This window comes from Symphalangus syndactylus, chromosome 5 (genome assembly GCF_028878055.3).
Source record: "Symphalangus syndactylus isolate Jambi chromosome 5, NHGRI_mSymSyn1-v2.1_pri, whole genome shotgun sequence".
NCBI lineage: Eukaryota > Metazoa > Chordata > Mammalia > Primates > Hylobatidae > Symphalangus > Symphalangus syndactylus.
In genome coordinates, this window is record NC_072427.2 from 21260718 (window position 1) to 21282662 (window position 21945).

General features: G+C 42.3%; 1 protein-coding gene across 4 annotated transcripts in view; it reads right to left on the reverse strand.

The window, feature by feature from the left end:
- Positions 1 to 21945, reverse strand: part of SEC11A (SEC11 homolog A, signal peptidase complex subunit) — a 49263-nt gene that overhangs the window by 15778 nt on the left and 11540 nt on the right. For 3 of the 4 annotated variants that reach the window (XM_055277361.2, XM_063638623.1, XM_055277360.2), the window contains exons 2-3: positions 6080 to 6189; positions 1886 to 2035 (exon numbers count right to left, since the gene is read on the reverse strand). In XM_055277361.2, the coding sequence (XP_055133336.1) occupies positions 1886 to 2035; positions 6080 to 6189 (260 nt within the window). The remainder of the gene's footprint in view (positions 1 to 1885; positions 2036 to 6079; positions 6190 to 21945) is intronic. The other variant, XM_063638624.1, reaches the window with a different exon arrangement.

The following is a 21945-nucleotide window of genomic DNA, read 5'->3' on the forward strand; positions in this document are numbered from 1 at the left end:
AAATCCACTTTGAGAATCTGGAAAACACTATCCGTGCTGAATAAACCTCTATAATTCCAAAATAATTTTTTTTTTTTTTGAGATGGAGTCTCACTCTGTCATTCAGGCTGGAATGCAGTGGCATGATCTCGGCTCACTGCAACCTTAGCCTCCCAGGTTCAAGTGATTCTCATGCCTTAGCCTCCTGAGTAGATGGAATTACAGGTGCCCACCACCACGCCTGGCTAATTTTTGTACTTTTAGTAGAGATGGGTTTTGCCACGTTGGCCAGGCTGGTCTTGAACTCCTGAGCTCAGGTGATCTGCCTGCCTCAGCCTCCCAAAGTGCTGGGATTACAAGCACGAGCCACTGCTCCTGGCCCCAAAAAATCTCTAAAAATTTAAGTTATTCCTTCCCAGTCAATAATATAATGTCACTTTAAATTATAGTATTTCCACATACATACTGATGTCTGATTTTATTTAAAAAAATAAGCATTCATATCTTTATTTCACCAATGAAGAAAGAACTCTTCTAAACTAAAATGTTTACAGGAATTTCAAAAAGCAATGATTGACAGTTCCCTCTTCTTTCAAGAACTGAAATCCACCAGGTGCAGTGGCTCATGCCTATAATCCCAGCACTTTGGGAGGCCAAGGCAGGTGGATCTCTTGAGGCCAGGGGTTCGAGACTAGCCTAGCCAACAAGGTGAAGCCCTGTCTCTACTAATACAAAAATTAACTGGGCATGGTGGCACATGCCTGTAATCCCAGCTACTCAGGAGGCTGAGGCACAAGAATCACTTGAGCCCGGGAGGTGGAGGTTGCACTGAGCCGAGATAGTGCCATTGCATTCCAGCCTGGGTAACAGAGGGAAACTGTCTCAAAAAACAAACAAAAAAAGAACCGAAATCATGCCTACTCTTTCACTTCTCGTCTGTGTGTCATCCAGGATGCCTCCCTTTTCTTTCATTTCTTTCTTTTTTCTTTTTCGAGACAGGGTCTCACTCGGTCACCCAGGCTGGAGTGCAGTGGCACAAACACGACTCACTGCAGCCTCAAACTCCTGGGCTCACACAATCCTCCCACCTCAGTCCTCCAATTAGCTGGGACTACAGGCACATGCCACTACGCCCAGCTAATTATTTATTTATTTATTTATTTATTTATTTATTTTTTGAGATGGAGTCTGGCTCTGTCACCCAGGCTGGAGTGCAGTGGTGCAATCTTGGCTCACTGCAACCTCCGCATCCCAGGTTCAAGCGATTTGCCTGCCTCAGCCTCCCAAGTAGCTGGGATTACAGGCGCCCACCACCACACCTGGCTAATTTTTATATTTTAGTAGAGACAGGGTTTCACCATGTTAGCCAGGCTGGTCTCGAACTCCTGACCTCAGGTGATCCACCCACCTTGGCCTCCCAAAGTGCTGGGATTACAGGCGTGAGCTACCATGCCTGGCCTTTTTTTGTTTTGTTTTGTTTTGTTTTAATACTCACCATGTTGCCCAGGTTGACCTCAAACTCCTGAGCTCAAGCCATTCTCTCACCTTGGCCTCCCAAAGTACTGGGATTGTTGGTGTGAGCCACTGTGCCCACCAGAAGATTCTATTTAGGATCTATCTTTATGTCACAGTTTTTTGGAATTATATACAGAGTCACTGACAGGTTGGGAAGTAAAAGGGAACCAAGAAAAACCTCTGGAAAAACCTTCAGGGAAAGAAATGAACTAATAAATAATTATTTATAGTTTTCAAAATGTTCACTAAACTTTCCAGCGTTCATAAAAATGGACTGGAAGAGGGCCTAGAGGTTCCTCACTGTTTTACAGTCTTTAGGCTATCAAAACTAAATACCACAAACACTTAAACAAAAGCACTTAGAAACAAAGATGATATACTTTGCACATACTTTTCATGAATCTTCAAGACTCGGTGAACTATAGGAATCTCTCTTCCTTCTATTCTGAAAACAACAATTTCTCCCACTCGTATGGGATCTTCAACTCGATTTGTTAGAAAGAGAAGATCTCCTCTATGAAATGCAGGTTCCATGCTGCCACTGGAAGGGAAAGAAGAACATAACAGCAAAAACAAAGTATGAGATTAAATGTACTTTCAAAATTAGATATTCAACAAAATATAAAATATCACTTTTGGAGTATACTCAATACCTTAACACCTACATCAACAGAAATGTGTTTTGTTCTCACAATATGGTTTCCTCAGACTAAAAAGTTACGCCAAAGGATTTTTGTTTTAGTTATTAACCTTCACTAACTAGTTCCATTTCAAGTATTACTATTCAAAGAAGCTTAACTCTTGAAAAGGTCAGTGTCACTAATTCCTTAACCTTTTAAAATTTCAAATGACAAACAGAATATAAAAGAATGAACTTTAAAACGATGCCCTTATTCTCACTTCATCTGAAAACACTAAACATATTCAAATATGCAAATGAAAACTGGATCATATTCCTCTGCCATTTATAAAGATAACAGCCAAGATGACCTTATATGTTCAACTCATTTAGAAGGAAAAACGGCTCATCAAGTCAAAGAACAGTCAGCTACAGAGATAATGCTTGTGTTATCAATTTACTTATTTTAAAAAGAGAAAAAAAGAAAACCAAGGAATAAGCAGAGAATTTTGCCTAAGAATTTCAGAAGTCAGGAAAAGATTCAATTCTATGGTAACAAGTAAGACTAACTTCTATAGAGTATCTTCTTACCTCTTACCTCTTCCATCCTACGCCAAGTCCTAAAAAGGTCCTAAGATATTTGCACTAATTTATGAGCCCCATTTTATCTATAAAGAAGTAGCCCATCAGTATTTTTCAGAAACTCAAGCTCCGATTTTCTGTAACAACAGCTTAAGTAAGAATAGAAAGACAAGAAATAAAGTTCAATGCGGGAATAAGTACAAACTCCAAACACTTTTGTTTAAAGACTCTCATCCCTCTATGTAAAGGGATATGGCAGTGGGTCTCAAATTTTGCTGCACATTGGAATGACCTGAGGAACTTTTAAAAAAATCTCAGCCAAGTGCAGTGGCTTACACCTGTAATTCCAGCACTTCGGGAGGCCGAGGTGGGCAGGTCACCTGAGGTCAGGAGTTCGAGACCAGCCTGGCCAATACAGTGAAACCCAGTCTCAACTAAAAATACAAAAATTAGATGAGCATGGTGGCGAACGCCTGTAATCCCAGCTACTCAGGAGGCTGACGCAGGAGAATCACTTGAACCCAGGAGGCAGAGGTTGAATGGGCTGAGATTGCACCATTGCACTCCAGCCTGGGCAATAGAGTGAGACTCTGTCTCAAAAAAAAAAAAAAGAAGAAAAGAAAGAAAAGAAACGGGGAGCCAGGCACAGTGGTTCAAGCCTAACATCACAGCACTTGGGAGGTTGAGGTGGGAGGATCACTTGAGATCAGGAGTTCAAGACTCAGTCTCTGTAAAAAATAAAAAATTAGCCAGGTGTGATGGCACACTCCAGTCTGGGCGATGGAGGGAGGCCCTGTGTTAAACGTTCTTATCACAAAAAAATAGAAAGGGAAGAAACTTTTGAAAGTGATTAATATATTCACTTCCTTGATTGTGATGATGGTTTCACAGGAATATACTTACCTGCAAATTGATCAAGTTGCATACATTAAATATGTACAGCTTTTTGTATGTCAATCATATCTTGATAATTTGGTTAAAAAAGAGTAATCTAAGTACTATTACTTAGATTCTAGATAATGTTAATGCACTATTACTTGGATTCTAGATAATATTAATAATTCCATTTATTTTAAATCTGCACTCCATTATCTCCAGAAAAGATTTGGGCTTACAAAATTAAGCCCAAAATATGACAAAACTGTAATGTTTCTTTTTTTTTTCTTTTTGAGACAAAGTTTCAATCGTCACCCAGGCTGGAGTGCAATGGAGCGATCTCCGCTCACTGCAACCTCCACCTCCTAGGTTTAAGCGATTCTCCTGCCTCAGCCTTCTGAGTAGCTGGGACTACAGGCACCTGCCACCGTGCCCAGCTAATTTTTGTATTTTTAGTAGAGACGGGGTTTCAACATGCTGGCCAGGCTGGTCTCGAACTCCTGGCCTCAAGTGATCTGCCCGCCTTGGCCTCCCAAAGTGCTGGGATTACAGGTGTGGGCCACCACACCCGGCCTATAATGTTTCAATCAAACAACCAAGTGGTAATTCTCTAAAAGACGAGTTACTAAATTAGGTATTAAAATCACTAAGAGTGGTTGGGCATGGTGGCCTATGCTTGTAATCCCAGCATGTTGGGAGGCCAAGGTGGGAGGATCCTTGAATCCAGGAGTTCAAGACCAGACTGGGCAACACAGTGAGATCCTATCTGCTATGGTTTGGCTGTGTCCCCACCCAAATCTCATCTTGAATTCCCACGTGTTGTGGGAGGGACCCGGCAGGAGGTAACTGAATCATGGGGCAGGTTTTTCCTGTGTTGTTCTAGTAACAGTGAATAAGTCTCAGGAGATCTGATGGTTTTAAAAAGGGGAGTTCCCCTGTAAAAGCTCTCTTCTCTTGTCTGCTGCCATGTGAGATGTGCCTTTCACCTTCCGCCATGATTGTGGGGCCTCCCCAGTCATGTGGAACTGTAAGTCCATTAAACCTCTTTCTTTTGTAAATTGCCCAGTCTTGGGTATGTCTTTATTAGCAGCATGAAAATGGACTAATACACCATCTCTACAAAAAAATTAAAAAATTAACCAGGCATGGTGGGGCAGGCCTGCAGTCCCGCCTGCTCAGGAGGCTAAAATGGAAGGATCCCTGGAGACCAGTAGGTGGAGTCTGCAGTAAGTTATGACGGCGCCACCGCACTCTATCCTGGGTAACAGAGCGAGACCCCATCTTTAAAAAAAAAATTCACTAAGAGTATGAGTGCAAAGATAGGGAAGGAAGCAAGAGTGGAGAAAAAAAATTCAGTACTATTTGTCACCATAAGAGATGGTATTAATGCCTTCAAAATTCCTGGAGTCCAGTTTAGAAGCGATATTTAAAGGTCAGCAGGAAACTTGGAAATAATTAGCGATGATTCTATCCTGACATTGAGAACATGCTACAGAAAAACTCAATTTGTGGAAGTACTATAACATCTAATGAGCTAAAACTAAATAACAGGCCTGGTGTATCAAAGTGCGGAATATAAAAAGACAGAAGAATTTCAGGAAAATAAAGTACAACGAGACACTTTCTTTTTTTTTTTGAGACGGAGTCTCCGTCTGTCGCCCAGGCTGGAGTGCAGTGGCGCAATCTCGGCTCACTGCAAGCTCCGCCTCCCAGGTTCATGCCATTCTCCTGCCTCAGCCTCTCCGAGTAGCTGGGACTACAGGCGCCCCCCACCACGCCCGGCTAATTTTTTGTATTTTTAGTAGAGAGGGGGTTTCACCGTGGTCTCGATCTCCTGACCTCGTGATCCGCTCGCCTCAGCCTCCCAAAGTGCTGGGATTACAAGCGTGAGCCACTGCGCCCGGCCATGAGACACTTTCTTAAGGGATGTGACAAAAACAAACCTTACATGGTAACCTTTTTGTAGAAAGGTCATGAGCCCTCTGGGGTTCTGAATGGAAATGCCTAACAAAGTGCGAATTGCTTTTCTCTCTCTCTCTTTTTTTTTTTTTTTTTTTTTTTTTGGAGACAGGGTCTCTCTCTGTCGCCCAGGCTGGAGTGCAGTGGTGAAATCACAACTTACTGCAGGCCTCAACCTCTAGGGCTTAGGCGATCCTCCCACCTAGGCCTCCCGAGTAGCTGAGACTACAGGTGCATGTCACCACACCCGCTAATTTTTGTATTTTTTTGTGGAGACAGGGTTTCACCACGTTGCCCAAGCTAGTCTCAAATTCCTGAGCTCAAGCGATCCGCCTGCCTCAGCCTCCCAAATTGCTGGGATTACAGGCATAAGCCATGGCGCCCAGCCTGAGAATTTCTTACAATTGAGAAGTAGTGACTAATTTTCTTCCAGGCCCTTTTCTGGAAAAGAGTAGTTTCTAAGAGAATGATATACCAGTTATTTCATATCTCAATTTTTCTCCCAAGCAATGCCATGCAATTCCATGCCTCGAAAGGAAAAACTGTTACCTGAGCACCACTACAATTGGACTTTCACTTCCAGTTATTACCATTAACCCCTTCCAGATCATTAGTGCCGATGAGACAATCATTCCAAAATTTAGGACTTGATAATAAAGCTGCAAGAACAAAAGAGAAGAGATCAGATCCACCATTATCCCCACTTCGGAAAGGAATTGAAAGCAGTAACAATTTGAAAGTTTTAAGCAGTACTATTAGGACAACTACAGTTCTGAGACATTCTTTAATATATTATAATAATTATGCCATCAGCACATCAAAACAGGCCCCCCTTCTTTCATCCAAAGCACCCTGCTCCATTTTGTTTGGTAAAACATCAGTTACATTTATATAACACCATATTATTTTAAGAACATTTCACACAAGGTATTTCATTTGGGCTCCATAATCATTCAGCTTAAATTTAATCACACTCATGCTACTTACCAGCCAACAGTAATCTGTCTCTGCTTCTGAACTCCTCTATTACTTTTTCTTTTTTCTTTTTTTTTTTTTGAGATGGAGCCTCACTCTCGCTCAGTCACCCAGGCTGGAGTGCAGTGGTGCCATCTCAGCTCACTGCAACCTCCGTATCCTGGGTTCAAGAAATTCTCCTGCCTCAGCCTCCCAAGTAGCTAGGACTACAGGCATGCGCCATCACGCCCAGCTAATTTTTTTGAATTTTTAGTAGAAACTGGGTTTCACCATGTTGATCAGGCTGGTCTCGAACTCTTGACCTCAAATGATCTGCCCACCTCCGCCTCCTAAAGTGCTGGGATTACAGGCATGAGTCACCACGCCCGGCCCTCTATTACTTTTCTACCATACTTATCCCTTGATAATCATGGGAATAGTCAATGACATTTAACTCTACCTTCTCATTTTACAGTTAAGGAAATTGTCTCAAAAAGAGGAGACTTCACCAGGTCCTATAGCTTATCAGTCACATAGTCAAGACTTGAAGGTCAGCCTTCTTACTAAATTTCCAGTACTCCAACAAACTCTAAAATTCTGTGACTTGAATAAACAGATAAAACACCAGAAGGCATTCAATTTCAAATAAAGAAAATTCAGAACGTGTGGAAAAAGGCAAAAAATATTACAAAATCAGATAAGATAAATAATGTGAGCTAACTGTTTTGGGCCAAGGCTGGAAAAAGTATAGAGAGGATGACTAGACACCAAGGCAAATAGTTCAAGGAAAAAGCTGGTACTGGAAAGTACTGGGAGAAATCTGAAAAAGCATATTAAGGTCCAACTATGAAGACACTTAAACACAGGACTGAAACTGTGGATCTAACAAAATATTAGTAATATAAAGTGAAAAAACAAAAGTTTCAAAAGGTCCTACTCTGTTGCCCAGGCTGGAGTGCAGTGGCACAATCACAGCTCACCACAGCCTCCAACTCCTGGGCTCAAGCAATCCTCCCACCTCAGCCTCCCGAGTAGCCAGACGTGGTAATTTTTGTATGTTTTATAGGGACGAGGTTTCGCCATATTGCCCAGGCTGATCTTGAACTCCTGGGCTCAAGCAATCCGCCTACTTCAGCCTCCCAAAAGGCTGGGATTACAGATGTGAGCCACCGTGCCTGGTCACTTTAGTTAAGATTTGCTTGTGGACATTCTACACAACTGTCCTAGTCTCTTCAAAAACCCAATGTCATTCAATGTCATGGAAAAAAAGGTGGAAGACTGTTCTAGATTAAAAAGGACTAAAGAGATATAACAACCAAATGTAACACACAAACTTTGGTTTCTTTTTTGTTTTTTCTTCTCATTCAGTTCTAATAATGCACAAACTTTGGCTGGATCTTGGTTCAAAAAAAACAAAGAGCATAAGAAAAAATCCGAACTATAAAAGACATTTTGGGGTGAACTGGGGAAACTCAAAATATGATTTGAATATTAAATGACACTAGGAAATTCACGTTAATTTTCTTCTTTTTCTTTCTCTTCTTTTTTTTTTGAGACAGGGTCTTGCTCTATCACACAGGCTGGAGTGCAGTGACATGATCTCAGCTCACTGCAACCTCTGCCTCCCAAGTTCAAGTGATTCTCGTGCCATAGCCTCCCAAGTAGCTGGGATTACAATGGGCATGCACCATCACTCCCGGCCAATTTTTGTATTTTTAGTAGAGACGGGGTTTCACCATGCTGGCCAGACTGGTCTCAAACTCCTGGCTTCAAGCAATCCACCCGCCTTGACCTCCCAAAGTGCTGGGACAACAGATGTGAGCCACTGTACCTGGCCTCTAGTTTTCTTAAATTATGTGATAATGGTGTTGTGGTTATGTGTTTTACTGTCCTTATCACAGGAGATGCATATTAGTAGTAGTTAGCTAGTAGTTGTAGTTAGGGGTGAATTGTCATATCTGCAACTCATTTTCAAGTGATTCAGCAAAAAAAAATTCTATATATGCACACACACATAAGTATACATAGAACAAATATGGCAAAAAATGCATAGAAAAAATGGAAGAAGCCAGGTGCAGTGGCTCACATCTGTAATCCCAGCAATTTGGGAGGCTGAGGTGGGCAGATCACTTGAGGCCAGAAGTAGGAGACCAGCCTGGCCAACATGGCGAAACCCCATCTCTACTAAAAACACAAAAATTAGCTGGGTGTGGTGGGACATGCCTGTAATCCCAGCTACTCAAGAGGCTGAGGCACAAGAATCGCTTGAACCCAGGAGGCAGGGGTTGCAGTAAACTGAGATCTCACCACTGTACTCCAGCCTGGGCAACTAAGCAAGACTCTCTCAAAAAAAAAAAAAAAAAAAGGAAGAAAATAAAATAAATGTTAGTTGTTATATTTGGGGGTATAATACTAGGCGATTCTTATTTATTTCATTTTGATCATCTACATTTTCTACTTCTTCCCTTTTTAAATCAACTGTTATTTTTATCAAAACATTATACACACATACATACAAGAATATGTAAAAAAAAGCAATATCCTAGCCATAGCAGGCCACCTACATCAACCATTTTCATCTCTTCTAGCTATTCATTCTGGTGTTTACCCCAACCATTCTAAAAACTAATTGTTTGTTTACTTTCATACTAGGGTGTTAACGCATGATGTTCAAAATGTACAATGAGGGGCTAGGCACAGAGACTCATGCCTGTAATCCCAACACTTTGGGAGGCTGAGGTGGGAGGATCACTTGAGCCTAGAAGTTCGAGACCAGAAAGCAAGACCTTTAACTCTACAAAAAAAAAAAAAAAAAAAAATACAAAAAAAGGCTGAGCGCAGTGGCTCACGCCTGTAATCCCAGCACTTTGAGAGGCCAAGGCAGGCGGATCACAAGGTCAGGAGTTCAAGACCAGCCTGGCCAACACGGTGAAACCCCATCTCTACCAAAAACACAAAAATTAGCCAGGCGTGGTGGCGCGTGCCTGTAATCCCAGCTACTCGGGAGGCTGAGGCAGGAGAATTGCTTGAACCCGGGAGGTAGAGGTTGCAGTGAGCCGAGATCGCACCATTGCATTCCAGCCTGGGTGACAGAGCAAGACTCCGCCTAAAAAAAAAAAAAAAAAAAAAGAAGGTAGAGGAAAACTTAGCACATTAAATAGAGATGTGGATGATTAAAAAAAATATCCAGAGGCTGGGCTCGATGGCTCACGCATGTAATCCCAGCACTTTGGGAGGCCAAGGAGAGCAGATCACCTGAGGTTGGGAGTTCAAGACTAGCCTGACCAACACAGAGAAACCCCCGTCTCTACGAAAAATACAAAATTATCTGGGCTTGGTGGCACATGCCTGTAATCCCAGATACTCGGGAGGCTGAGGTGGGAGAACCGCTTGAACCTGGGAGGCGGAGGTTGCAGTGGGCCGAGATCGCGCCATTGCACTCCAGCCTGGGCAACAAGGGCAAAACTCCGTCTCAAAAAAAAAAAAAAAAAAAGAAAAGTTAGCTGGGTGTGGTGGTGCATGCCTGTAGTCCCAGCTCCTTGGAGGCTGAGGCAGGAGAATCACTTGAACCCAGGAGGTAGAGGCTGCAGTGAGCTATGATTGCCCCACTGCATTCTAGCCCAGGTGCCAGAGCAAGACTGTGTCTCAAAAAATAAATACAATTGTGATGAGGAATCCAGCTCTCTTGTACCATTTTCTATTTTCTCCCTACAATTAACCTGTCTTTCCTGCATACTTTTTAAAAACATTACAAGTTTCATATTCTTATAAATGCACAGTTAATCTCTGAAAAGACAGACAAGAAACTGGGGAAGAGGAACCAGGAGTCAAGATGGAAGAAAAATATTTTCTGATATATATACTTCACGTTTTTACAGTTTTTACTATATGCAAGTATCACCTGTTCAAAACTAAACAGTTTCGGTTTATTTTTTTAAGTCCATGCTAATGGCCAGAACACTATTTTTCTAGCATTCCAATGAAGCACAGTGTACTCAATCCATGTAATTAATCAATTTCCACAAAAGGAAATATGAACATTTTCTCAGAGACACTTAGAAATATTTGCTGTTCTTAGCCGGGCGCGGTGGCTCACGCTTGTAATCCCAGCACTTTGGGAGGCCGAGGCAGGCGGATCACGAGGTCAGGAGATCGAGACCATGGTGAAACCCCGTCTCTACTAAAAATACAAAAAAATTAGCCGGGCGTGGTGGCGGGCGCCTGTAGTCCCAGCTACTCGGAGAGGCTGAGGCAGGAGAATGGCGTGAACCCGGGAGGCGGAGCTTGCAGTGAGCCGAGATTGCGCCACTGCACTCCAGCCTGGGCGACAGAGCAAGACTCCGTCTCAAAAAAAAAAAAGAAAAAAAGAAATATTTGCTGTTCTTTCAGTAATGGAGTGATGTGAGCACATGGGTAATCTGAAACCTACTTTGACACTCACATTTACAGGTAAGGAAACTGAGGCACAGAGAAGCTAAGCGACATGCTCATGGCTGCTTATCTACTGGCTGGCAGAGTAGCACTATTAGAACTCTGGCCTCCTAAATTCTGCGTTTTCAAGATGGTGGCTTTTTAAAAGACAAAATGGGTCTTTTTATTCTGAAGGCTGAATTGAAGAAGTGGAGTGAGAGATGATAGAAGTAGGAAAACTAGCTTCTAAGACACAATTACGTCAACCAGAAGATAAACAGTGAGGAATTCAGTTAAGACTCAATTTTCCAACTTTCTGCACTAAAAATATCACCTACAGTACTGGTTAGGACAATAGATTCTGGGCCCTAATTCAGAACCTCTAAGGAAGGGGCTGTAGGATTTTACAATGTATATAGCTCCACAATCCCTTACTCAAAACCCTTGGGGGTCAGATGTGTTTCAGGATTCAGAATGGGTGTGATTTTGAAAAGGTAATACTTGCATGTACCCTATGTTACATATACTCTTAGCAGGGTTTATGGCAATATCCCAATATCAAACACATTAAGATTTTGGCAGCAAAACAAAAATTCACACTGAAGTAAATAAAAACTAAAAAAAAAAAAAAAAAAAAACCCCGCAGTTCATGTCTATTTTGTTGAGGAAAAAAAATTTCCATTTTCTTTTTTTTTTTTTTTTTTCTTGAGACAGAGTCTTGCTCTGTCGCCCAGGCTGGAGTGCAGTGGCGCAATCTCGGCTCACTGCAAGCTCCGCCTCCCGGGTTCACGCCATTCTCCTGCCTCAGCCTCTCCAAGTAGCTGGGACTACAGGCGCCCGCCACCACGCCCGGCTAATTTTTTGTATTTTTAGTAGAGACGGGGTTTCACCGGGGTCTCGATCTCCTGACCTCGTGATCCGCCCGCCTCGGCCTCCCAAAGTGCTGGGATTACAAGCGTGAGCCACCGCGCCTGGCCCAAAATTTCCATTTTCAAAAGGGCTCAGTTATAGACTTGCCAGAAGTTACCTAATAAGATATTTAATAAGATAACTGCTATTTAAAAGAAAAATGCCCACCGGGTGCAGTGGCTTATGCCTATAATCCCAGCACTTTGGGAGGTCAAGGTGAGAGGACTGCTTGAGCCCAGGAGTTCGAGTTCAGCCTGGGCAACATAGTGAGACCCCTATCTCTAAAAAAATAAAATAAAATTTAAAAATTAAGAAAAAAAAGTGCCAGCCAAGGCAACATAGCAAGACCCTGTCTCTTAAAAAAAAAAAAAAAAATTAATTAGCTGAGTGTGGTGGCACACACCTGTAGTCCCAACTACTTAAGAAGCTGAGGTGGGAGGATTGCTTGAGCCCAGGAGGTTGAGGCTGTAGTGAGCTGTGACTGCACCACTGCATTCTAGCCTGGGTAACAGTGCGAGATCTTGTCTCAAAAAATAATAATAAAAATGAACAAGTTAAAATATATAATTTCCTATGTCTTTGCAAGGAGGTCACTATCCCAGCCATAATTATCCTTCTCCTTTTGCTCAGACATAATACTTTTATTATGGAATTATTATTGTAAAATGTAGCTAATCATCAAGATCATCTTCCTCATTTTTATTAGAAAAAGAGGTTAAAAGTTCCTGATTATGTATAACTGGTATGTTCCTTAAAAGGTACCTATTTGTATACCACTAAGTCAATCTGCAAGCCAAAACCTAAACAGAAGCACACTATTTGCTAAAACAAACATTCTGTCTGAGCAAAAGTTTGAAAAGTGTCACACTCTTCTCCCTTTCTTTTTACCCCTATTTTCCTGCCAACAGTCTTTACTCAAAAGTCAAACATATTGCCTCCCTAGCCCCTACTTTCTTTATCACTATGTCTGAATGCTTAGGAATGTATATAATCGGAAAAAAAGTGTTGCCTCTTTCTGTATTGGCAGAAATAAGGTGGCAGCTACCTAACCTCATATCATCTGACCACATCAAGCTATTAATAAAGACATTGCAACATATGTAGAATAATAACCATAGAATTGAATAGCCTTATTATTTTCTAAGAAATGACCAGAACAATATTTCTTCAATGCTCAAGATGAAACTAGAAAAGAATGATATCAAAGTTCTATATAATATCTCTCAGCAGCTGTGATATAGGGATTTGTGTTTACTATTCTTTTTTTTCTTTTTAGGAAGTATTGTGTAGAGCCCTCCCCCAAAGTCCTGTGACTAGAATAAGCCACAAGACAATTTATAATCCACTCTAAGTAATATATAATAAGAAATTAAGAAAAACCTAACAGAAAATTCAGCAAGATAAGTTGATAATAATTTTAAATACTGTAATTTAACGGGCTACAATCTAGACGCTACATCCTGTGTATTTACTGATCACAACGATCAAATACACCATTGTGCTTCCTATTCTTGTAAGAGATATTTGAAGTTCAACATATAGGATATGTTCATAGAAATCAGAAGCAAAAATGTGTCTTAGAGCTACAAAATAGCAGTTGGCCTAAGTCTTAAATTCCATTTATCTTAAGACCTCAAATTAAGGGACTCATTAATCCATAATCACAATTCTCCTGCTTTCTAACTCACGAAAGGAGAAATTCGAAGCCAGGTATTACAGAAGGTATACTGATAGCAGCTAGAAGTGAAATTGACAGTGCTGAAAAAATTGAAATATCTTCAAATGGACACTATTATTGTGACCGAATAAAGTCAATGCAAGTCCTGGAATGAATCTTAAATGATAATTTTTTTAATCCCTAATAGTCTAAATAAGCATACCATCATTAAAACAACTTTCACCGCCGGGCGCGGTGGCTCACGCTTGTAATCCCAGCACTTTGGGAGGCCGAGGCGGGCGGATCACGAGGTCAGGAGATCGAGACCACGGTGAAACCCCGTCTCTACTAAAAATACAAAAAAAAAAATTAGCTGGGCGTGGTGGCGGGCGCCTGTAGTCCCAGCTACTCGGAGAGGCTGAGGCAGGAGAATGGCGTGAACCTGGGAGGCGGAGCTTGCAGTGAGCCGAGATTGCGCCACTGCACTCCAGCCTGGGCGACAGAGCGAGACTCCGTCTCAAAAAAAAAAAAACAAAAAACTTTCACTTTAAAAATCTGTTAAATCTTTTAAAATCTGACAAGTGAAAACATATTTAACATATACAAACACATGTACAGCAGCTCCCCTCATAATAGCCTCAAACTGGAAATAACTCAAATGCCCATTAACAGATGAATTCAGGCTCACTGGAGCATTTTGGATTTTGGATATTTCAGATTCGGGATGTTCAACCGGTAAAATGCAAATAGAAGTATTCCAAAATAAAAGAAAAAGTCCAAAATACATCTGGCCCCAAGCATTTCAGATAAGGGATACGCAACCTGTACATAATCGTAGTATTTCCATAAAATGGAATACTACTCAGGAATACAAAAGAATTAACTATTGACACATGCAACATAGGTGAATTTCCAAAATAGCTTTCCTGGCCAGGAATGGTGGCTCATGCCTATACTCCCAGCACTTTGAGAGGCCAAGGAGGGCAGATCACTTGAGGCCAGGAGTTTGAGACCAGCCTGGCCAACATGGCGAAACCCTGTCTCTACCAAAAATACAAAATTTAGCCGGGCGTGGTAGCACATGCCTGTGGTCCCAGCTGCTCGGGTGGTTGAGGTGGGAGGATGACTTGAACCTGGGAGGCAGAGGTTGCAGTGAGCTGAGATCACACCACTGCACTCCAGCCTGGGCAACAGAGCAAGACTCTTGTCTCAAAAAAAAACAAAACAAAACCAGAAAACAAAAAAACAAAATATGCTGTTCTAGCCAAAATGAGTTAGAGAGACCAAATTTACCTTCCTGCCTGAAATAACTAAAACACTGGACAAAATATATGAAATAAGGGTTTTCAGACATTGGACATGTGACTGTGTTCAGATAGTAAGGACTGTGATTACTTAGAAAGGGGAAACAAAGAAGGTGAGACCTACAACTGCCTCAACTTATAGATCGGAGAATTTCCAGACCACAGGGCAAAGGAGAAATGCAGACAGAGCCTAGCAGTCTCCCTGACTTGAGGATAAAGAACTGGGGAGTTCAGCCAGGCACACGGCTCACGCCTGTAATCCCAGCTCTTAGGGAGGCAGAGGCAGGAGGACAGCTTGCGCCCAAGAGTTCAAGAGCTGCCTGGGCAATATAGCAAGACCTCCATTCTCCACAAAAAAAGAAAAAAACAAAGACACACACACACACAAAAGAAGAACTAGGAGTTCAGGGAGGCAAAAGCAATGATCAGTGCATGCATGTGAGGGGACTACTGAGGATGGAAAACGAACCATCTAAAAGGAGCGGATGGAACAATTCTCACAGCTCTTATGGCGTAAGAATAGTTTGTTTCCACCAGACAGAGTGGAAATCTTCACAGGGCTTTGGATTAGAGCATTCAGAAAGGTATTATTCACTTGTAGTGCAAAATTAGCCATAGACTAAAAGCTGCTCTGGATCCATCTAACAAAGCTTCACAAGAGCTTGAGAAGACCAAACTGTTTTCAACTAACTTGCCTGTATCCCAGAATGAAGCTCAAGAATATTTATGAAAATACAAAAATATCCAGCACCCAAAAAGGTAAAATTCACAAAGTCTGGCAACCAATAAAAAACTACTAGACATGCAAAGAGGCAAGAAAATATGACCTATAATGAGAAAAATCAACAAACAGAAACAGACCCAGAAATGGCAGAAATTATAGGATTCGTAGAAAGGGATATTTGCTGGGCGAGGTGGGTCATGCCTGTAATCCCAGCACTTTCGGAGGCCGAGGCGGGCAGATCACAAGGTCAGGAGTTCTAGACTGGCCTGGCCAACATGGTAAAACCCCATCTCTACTAAAAATACAAAAATTAGCCGGGCGTGCTGGCGCATGCCTGTAATCCTAGCTAATCAGGAGGCTGAGGCAGGAGAATAGCTTGAACCCAGGAGGTGGAGGTTGCAGTGAGCCGAGATCATGCCACTGCACTCCTGCCTGGGTAACAGAGAGAGACTTCATCTCAAAAAAAAAAAAAAAAAGGTAGAGGAAAAGTTAGCACATTAAGTAGAGATGTGTATGATAGAAAAAATATCCAGAGGCCAGGCGCGGTGGCTCACACCTGTAATCCCAGCACTTTGGGAAGCCGAGGCAGGCAGATCACCTGAGGTTGGGAATTTGAGACTAGCCTGACCAACATGGAGAAACTCTGTCTCTACTAAAAATACAAAATTAGCTGGGCGTGGTGGCGCATGCCTGTAATCCCAGCTACTCGGGAGGCTGAGGCAGGAGAGTCACTTGAACCCAGAAAGCAGAGGTTGCAGTGAGCCAAGATCACGTCATTGCATGTACTCCTGCCTGGGCAACAAGAGTGAAACTCCATCTCAAAAAGAAAATCCAAGACCTAAATCAAACTTCTAGAGTCAAAAAATAACAATGTCTGAAATAAACACCAGACAGGTGAAAATAACAGCTGACTAGGCACCTCAGAAGAAAAGTTTAGCAAACTTGAAGTCATAACAATAGAAATTATCTCAAATGAAAAAGCAAATAGGAAAAAAAAAAAAAAAAAAAGACTGAGCCAGGCATGGTGGCATGCACTTGTAGTCCCAGCTACTCAGCAAGAGGCTGTAGTGGGAGGATCACTTGAGCCTATGAGTTTGAGACCAGCCTGGGCAACATAGCAAGACTCCATCTCAATAACAATAATAATAATAATTTTTTTTTGAGATGTAGTTTTGCTCTTGTTGCCTAGGGTGGAGTGCAATGGCGTGATCTGAGCTCACTGCAACCTCCACCTCCCGGGTTCAAGCAATTCTCCTGCCTCAGCCTCCCAAGTAGCTGGGATTACAGGCACAATAGATACTTATATTTTATACTTATCAAGATCATACCACTGCACTCCAGCCTGGGAAACAAAGCAAGACTCCGTTTCAAGAAAAAAAAAAATGTAAATGATCTAAATACTATACTTAGAAGTTAAATATTGCTCACTTGGATAAATAAAACAATGTTCAATTATATGCTGCCTATAAAAAATGCACTTTAAATATAAAGACACAAATATTGTGAAAGAAAAAAGAGAAAAACACCTATCATGCTTACATTAATCAAAAGAAAATTGAAGAAACAAAAAAGCAAGTGGTTGCATTAATATCATACAAAGTAGATTTTGGCTGGGCACAGTGGCTCATGCCTGTAATCCCAGCACATTGGGAGGCTAAGGTGGGTGGATCACGAGGTCAAGAGATCGAGACCATCCTGGCCAACATGGTGAAACCCCATCTTCACTAAAAATACAAAAATTAGCTGGGCGTGGTGGCATGTGGCTGTAGTCCCAGCTACTTGGGAGGCTGAGGCAGGAGAATCACTTGAACCCGGGAGGTGGAGGTGGCAGTGGGCCGAGATCGCGCCACTGCACTCCAGCCTGGAGACACAGCGAGACTCTGCCTCAATAATAATAATAGTAGTAATAACAATAATAATAGGGAGGTAAGTTCGTCATGAGGATGTAAAAATTCTAAACATTTATGCAACTAATAACCCAGCTAATTTTTTCAAAAATTTTTGGCCGCATGCAGTGGCTCACACCTGTAATCCCAGCACTTTAGGAGGCCGAGGTAGGCAGATCGTCTGAGATCAGGAGTTTGAGACCAGCCTGGCCAACATGGTGAAACCCCATCTCTACTAAAAATACAAAAATTAGCTGGGCATGGTGGCGGGCACCTGTAATCCCAGCTACTCGGGAGGCTGAGGCAGGAGAATCACTTGAACCCGGGAGGCTCACTGCAACAGTGAGCCAAGATCACATGCACCACTGCACTCCAGCCTGGGCAGCAAGAGCGAAACTCTGTCTCAAAAAAAAAAAAAAAAAAAAAAAAATTTTAGAGATGAGGTTTTGCTATGTTGCCCAGGCTGGTTTCAAACTCCTGGGCTCAACAATCCTCCTGACTCAGCCTCCTGAGCAGCTGAGATTACAGACATAAGCAACAATGCCCAGTTTATAAATATATTTATACCAATATATTATACAACTTTACATATTAGACAACTTTGATGAAGTAAATCAATTCCTTGATACCAAACTACCAAAATTCACCCAAGAAGAAACAGACAACTTGAATAGACCTACACATAATTTGAATTTATAGATTTAAAACCTTCCCACAAAGAAAACTCCAGGCTCAGATGGTATTCACTGGCAAATTCTACCAGACATTTAAGGAAAAAAATTCTAACAATTCTACACACTAACTCTTCCAGAAAATTGCAGAAAAGTGAATACTCCCCAGCTTACTCTATTTATTTAGTAAGCCAGTTTTAAGCCAGTTTTAAGTAAGGTTCCGCAACAGGTCCAAGTGTTGAAAGCTGTACTAGTACCTGGGATTACAGTAGTACCCACGTGACTCAGAAGATTTCATGATGATTGGTGTGTCTGTAATGGATAGGGATGCTATATGGAGCCTTCGGCAGTCCTTTATAAGGAAATGACAGCCAAGACCTTTGGGATTGGGGACAAAGCTATACTGTCCTTTGGAGAATTATTCTCCTTTTGAGTAACAGCTTTTAGTTTGCTACTGAGTTCTTGTAGAGACTAAAAACTTGACCATGGGCCAAGTTACCATGTGACCTGAACTCCCTGACATGCACTGGATGCCTGGACGCTGTCAGATTCACCAAGCCATAAAATAGGGCATGCATAGCAGTAAGTACTCCATCATTAAGTGTAAGTGGTATACAGAAGACCGGGCTCAAGCATGTCCTGAAGACACAAGTAAATATGAGCAAGTGACTCAGATACCCATGGCTCTTAACGATGCTACCCTGCTTCCTCTCTCATCTTGCATTTACTGCCTCATGAGGAGCTCCCTGTGACAGCTGACTAAAGGAAGACTTTAGGCCTGATTTGTGATGGTTCAACACAAACCCTCTAGCACTAAGTGAAAGCAGACAGCTATAGCATTACATTCTCATGCAGGGTTGATCATGAAGGATTGTGAGGAAGAGAAATCCTCCCAATGGGCAGCTTCAAGCGATACAACAGTTGTTCATTTTGCCTGGATGGAGAGATGACTACAGATGTAGATTTACATTGATTCAAAAATGACTAGCAGTTTGGCTGGATGGACAGAGACTTGGAAGGGACATCACTGGAAAGTTAAGACAAGAAGTCTGAGGAAGAGATATGTGGATACACTCCAAATATGTATATAGAATATGAAGATAATTGTGTGCCATATAAATGCTCATCACAGAATTACCTCAGCAGAAGCTCTTAATAATCAGGTGAACAAAAATGACTTCTGTAGATGTCAGTCAGCCTATTTCCCCAGCCACCTCTTACCCAATGGACTCATGACCAAAGTGGCTGCAGCAGCCAAGATAAAGGTTAGCAACATGGACTTCCACTCACCAAGACCTATTAGGTTCTAGCCAACACTGAGTGACTAGCCTGCCAACCGCAAAAAACCAACACTGCCGCCAATCCTGACGGCACGCTGATCATACTGGATCATTTCAATCATGAAAGGAACAGCAATTTCTTCTTGCTAGACTAGACTCTGGATATAGATTGGTCTTCCTTGTCTTTAGTGTTTCTGTCAAAAAGCACCATCCATGATCTTACAGAATGCCTTATTCCTCATTGTGGTATCCCATACAACATTGCTTCTGACCGGGGGACTTATTTTATAGCAACTAAAACACAGCAGTGGGCAAGCAGTCATGGAATTCACTAGTCTTACTATGTCCCTCATCACCTTGAAGTAGCTGGCCTAAAATAACAGAATAGAAGGCCAGTTTTCGATTTATTGTCTCTCAACTCCAAATACACCCTCCTTCCTTGTGTTACTCAAGCTGAATCCTATAAACACAAATCCTCTGCCAGCTAGCTTAATGTTAGGTTTAATTAATAAAGGGTATTGAAAGGCCACTGCAAAACAACACAGGGCTTCCCCTCCTGGTTTCAACATGATTTTATTCCACCTGGTACCCAGTGGGTCTGTGTGTCAGAAGCCTGGTAGTGCTCACCTCAGGGACCATCAAGGTTGACTCCAGCCCACACTCACTCTCTGCCAAATTTCTTAACCTTCCAGTAATTCACAACTATAAACCAGCTACAGGTCAGTACTCTGGCAAATGGTAGTGCCATGATAGGTTGCATGTTCCTGTGGCAGCCAAACCCTCACCAAAAGGTCTGAATCTCAGGCTTGGGAGGGGTTTGGGGTAAGGTGCTTTCTTAGTTCTTTCTTTGTTCACTCTTCCTCATCCTGAAGGATAGCAGCTGTTTTCTGCATATGCTACTTCTGGAGTCTTTTTTCTTTTTAAAGAGAAAGGGTCTCATTCTGTTGCCCAGGTTGGAGTACAGTAGCGTGATCATAGCTCACTACAGGCTGAAACTTCTGGGCTCAGGTGATTCTCCCACCTCAGCCTACCAAGTAGTTAGGACTACAGGTGAGTACCACCATGCCTGGCTAATATTTTAATTTCTTGTAGAGACGGGGTCTCACTATATTGCCCAGGCTGGTCTTGAACTCCTGGCCTCAAGTGATCCTCCTGTCCAGGCTTCCCAAAGTGCTGTGATTATAGGCATGAGCCACTGAGCCCGGCAAAGAGTCCTCTTTTATCCCTTTTAGTAGTTTAGCATCTTTCAGTAGTTAACAGTTACTTATATTAGATTTTCCCTGTTCAATTACTGCTACAGTTACTCTCTTCTGCGTGACAGAAATGGCCTTTTCACAATGCAGTTATGGCACCAGCTAGGTGGCAACACTTTGTGGGGCTGGGGTAATGTCTAATGTCCTCCAGTATGTTGTATATGATCTGAACTGACAACCAACATTTGGTGCTGTTTTTTCTAAAGCTAGGATTCACTAGTCCAGGAATTAAAGGATAGGAATGGGTGTGACTCCTCTCATTATTACCCCTAATGATCTGGTAGCGAAATTTCTGCTTCCAGACCAGGCGCAGTGGCTCACACCTGTAATCCCAACACTTTGGGAGGCCGAGGCAGGTGGATTACCTGAGGTCATGAGTTCGAGACTAGCCTGGTCAACATGGTGAAACCCTGTCTCTACTAAAAATACAAAAATTAGCCAGGCGTGGTGGTGTGCACCTGTAGTCCCAGCTACTCAGCAGACTGAGGCAGGAGAATTGCTTGAACCTGGGAGGGAGGCAGAAGTTGCAGTGAGCCGAGATCGTACCACTGCACTCCAGCCTGGGCAAGAGAGCGAGATTCCGTCAAAAAAAAAAAAAAAAAAAAAATTATGGTTCCCATCCTTACAACTTTTAAATCTGCTGATTTAAAGGTTTTATTTATTTATTTATTTAGAGATGGAGTCTCACTCTTGTCACCCAGGCTGGAGTGCAGTGGCACAATCTCAGCTCACTGCAACCTCTGCTTCCCGGGTTCATGCGATTCTCCTGCCTCTACTGAGTAGCTGGGAGTACAGGTGCCCACCACAACGTCCAAAAATTTTTTTATTTTTAGTGGAGACAGGGTTTCACCTTGTTGGCTAGGCTGGTCTCGAACTCCTGACCTCAGGTGATCCACCCGCCTCAGCCTCCCAAAGTACTGGGATTACAGGCGTGAGCCACAGTACCTGGCCCGATTTAAAGGTTTTAATTCACAAAGGTTTTAATCCATCCATCAAGGGACATAATGGTTCCATTAAACTGAATGTTAAGACTGCTACTTGGTCACTTCGGGCTCCTCATTCTAGAGAACCAAAATGCAGCAGGGTTATAATTGGCTAGGGTGATTGATCCTGACCATCAGAGAGAAATAGGGTTGCTACTACACCATGAGGGAAGCAAATGTAACTGGAATATAGAGGATCTCTGGGGCCCCTCAGTACTCCCATCTAAAAGTCAGTGAAAACTCCAACAACCCAATTCAGGTAGGACTTCTTATGACAACGCTTCAATAAAGAAGGGTAGGTCACCCCATCAGGCAAGAAATTATGACCAATTTAGGTTCTTGCTGAGAGCAGAGAAAGAAAACAGCTATGATCATGTGACCAAT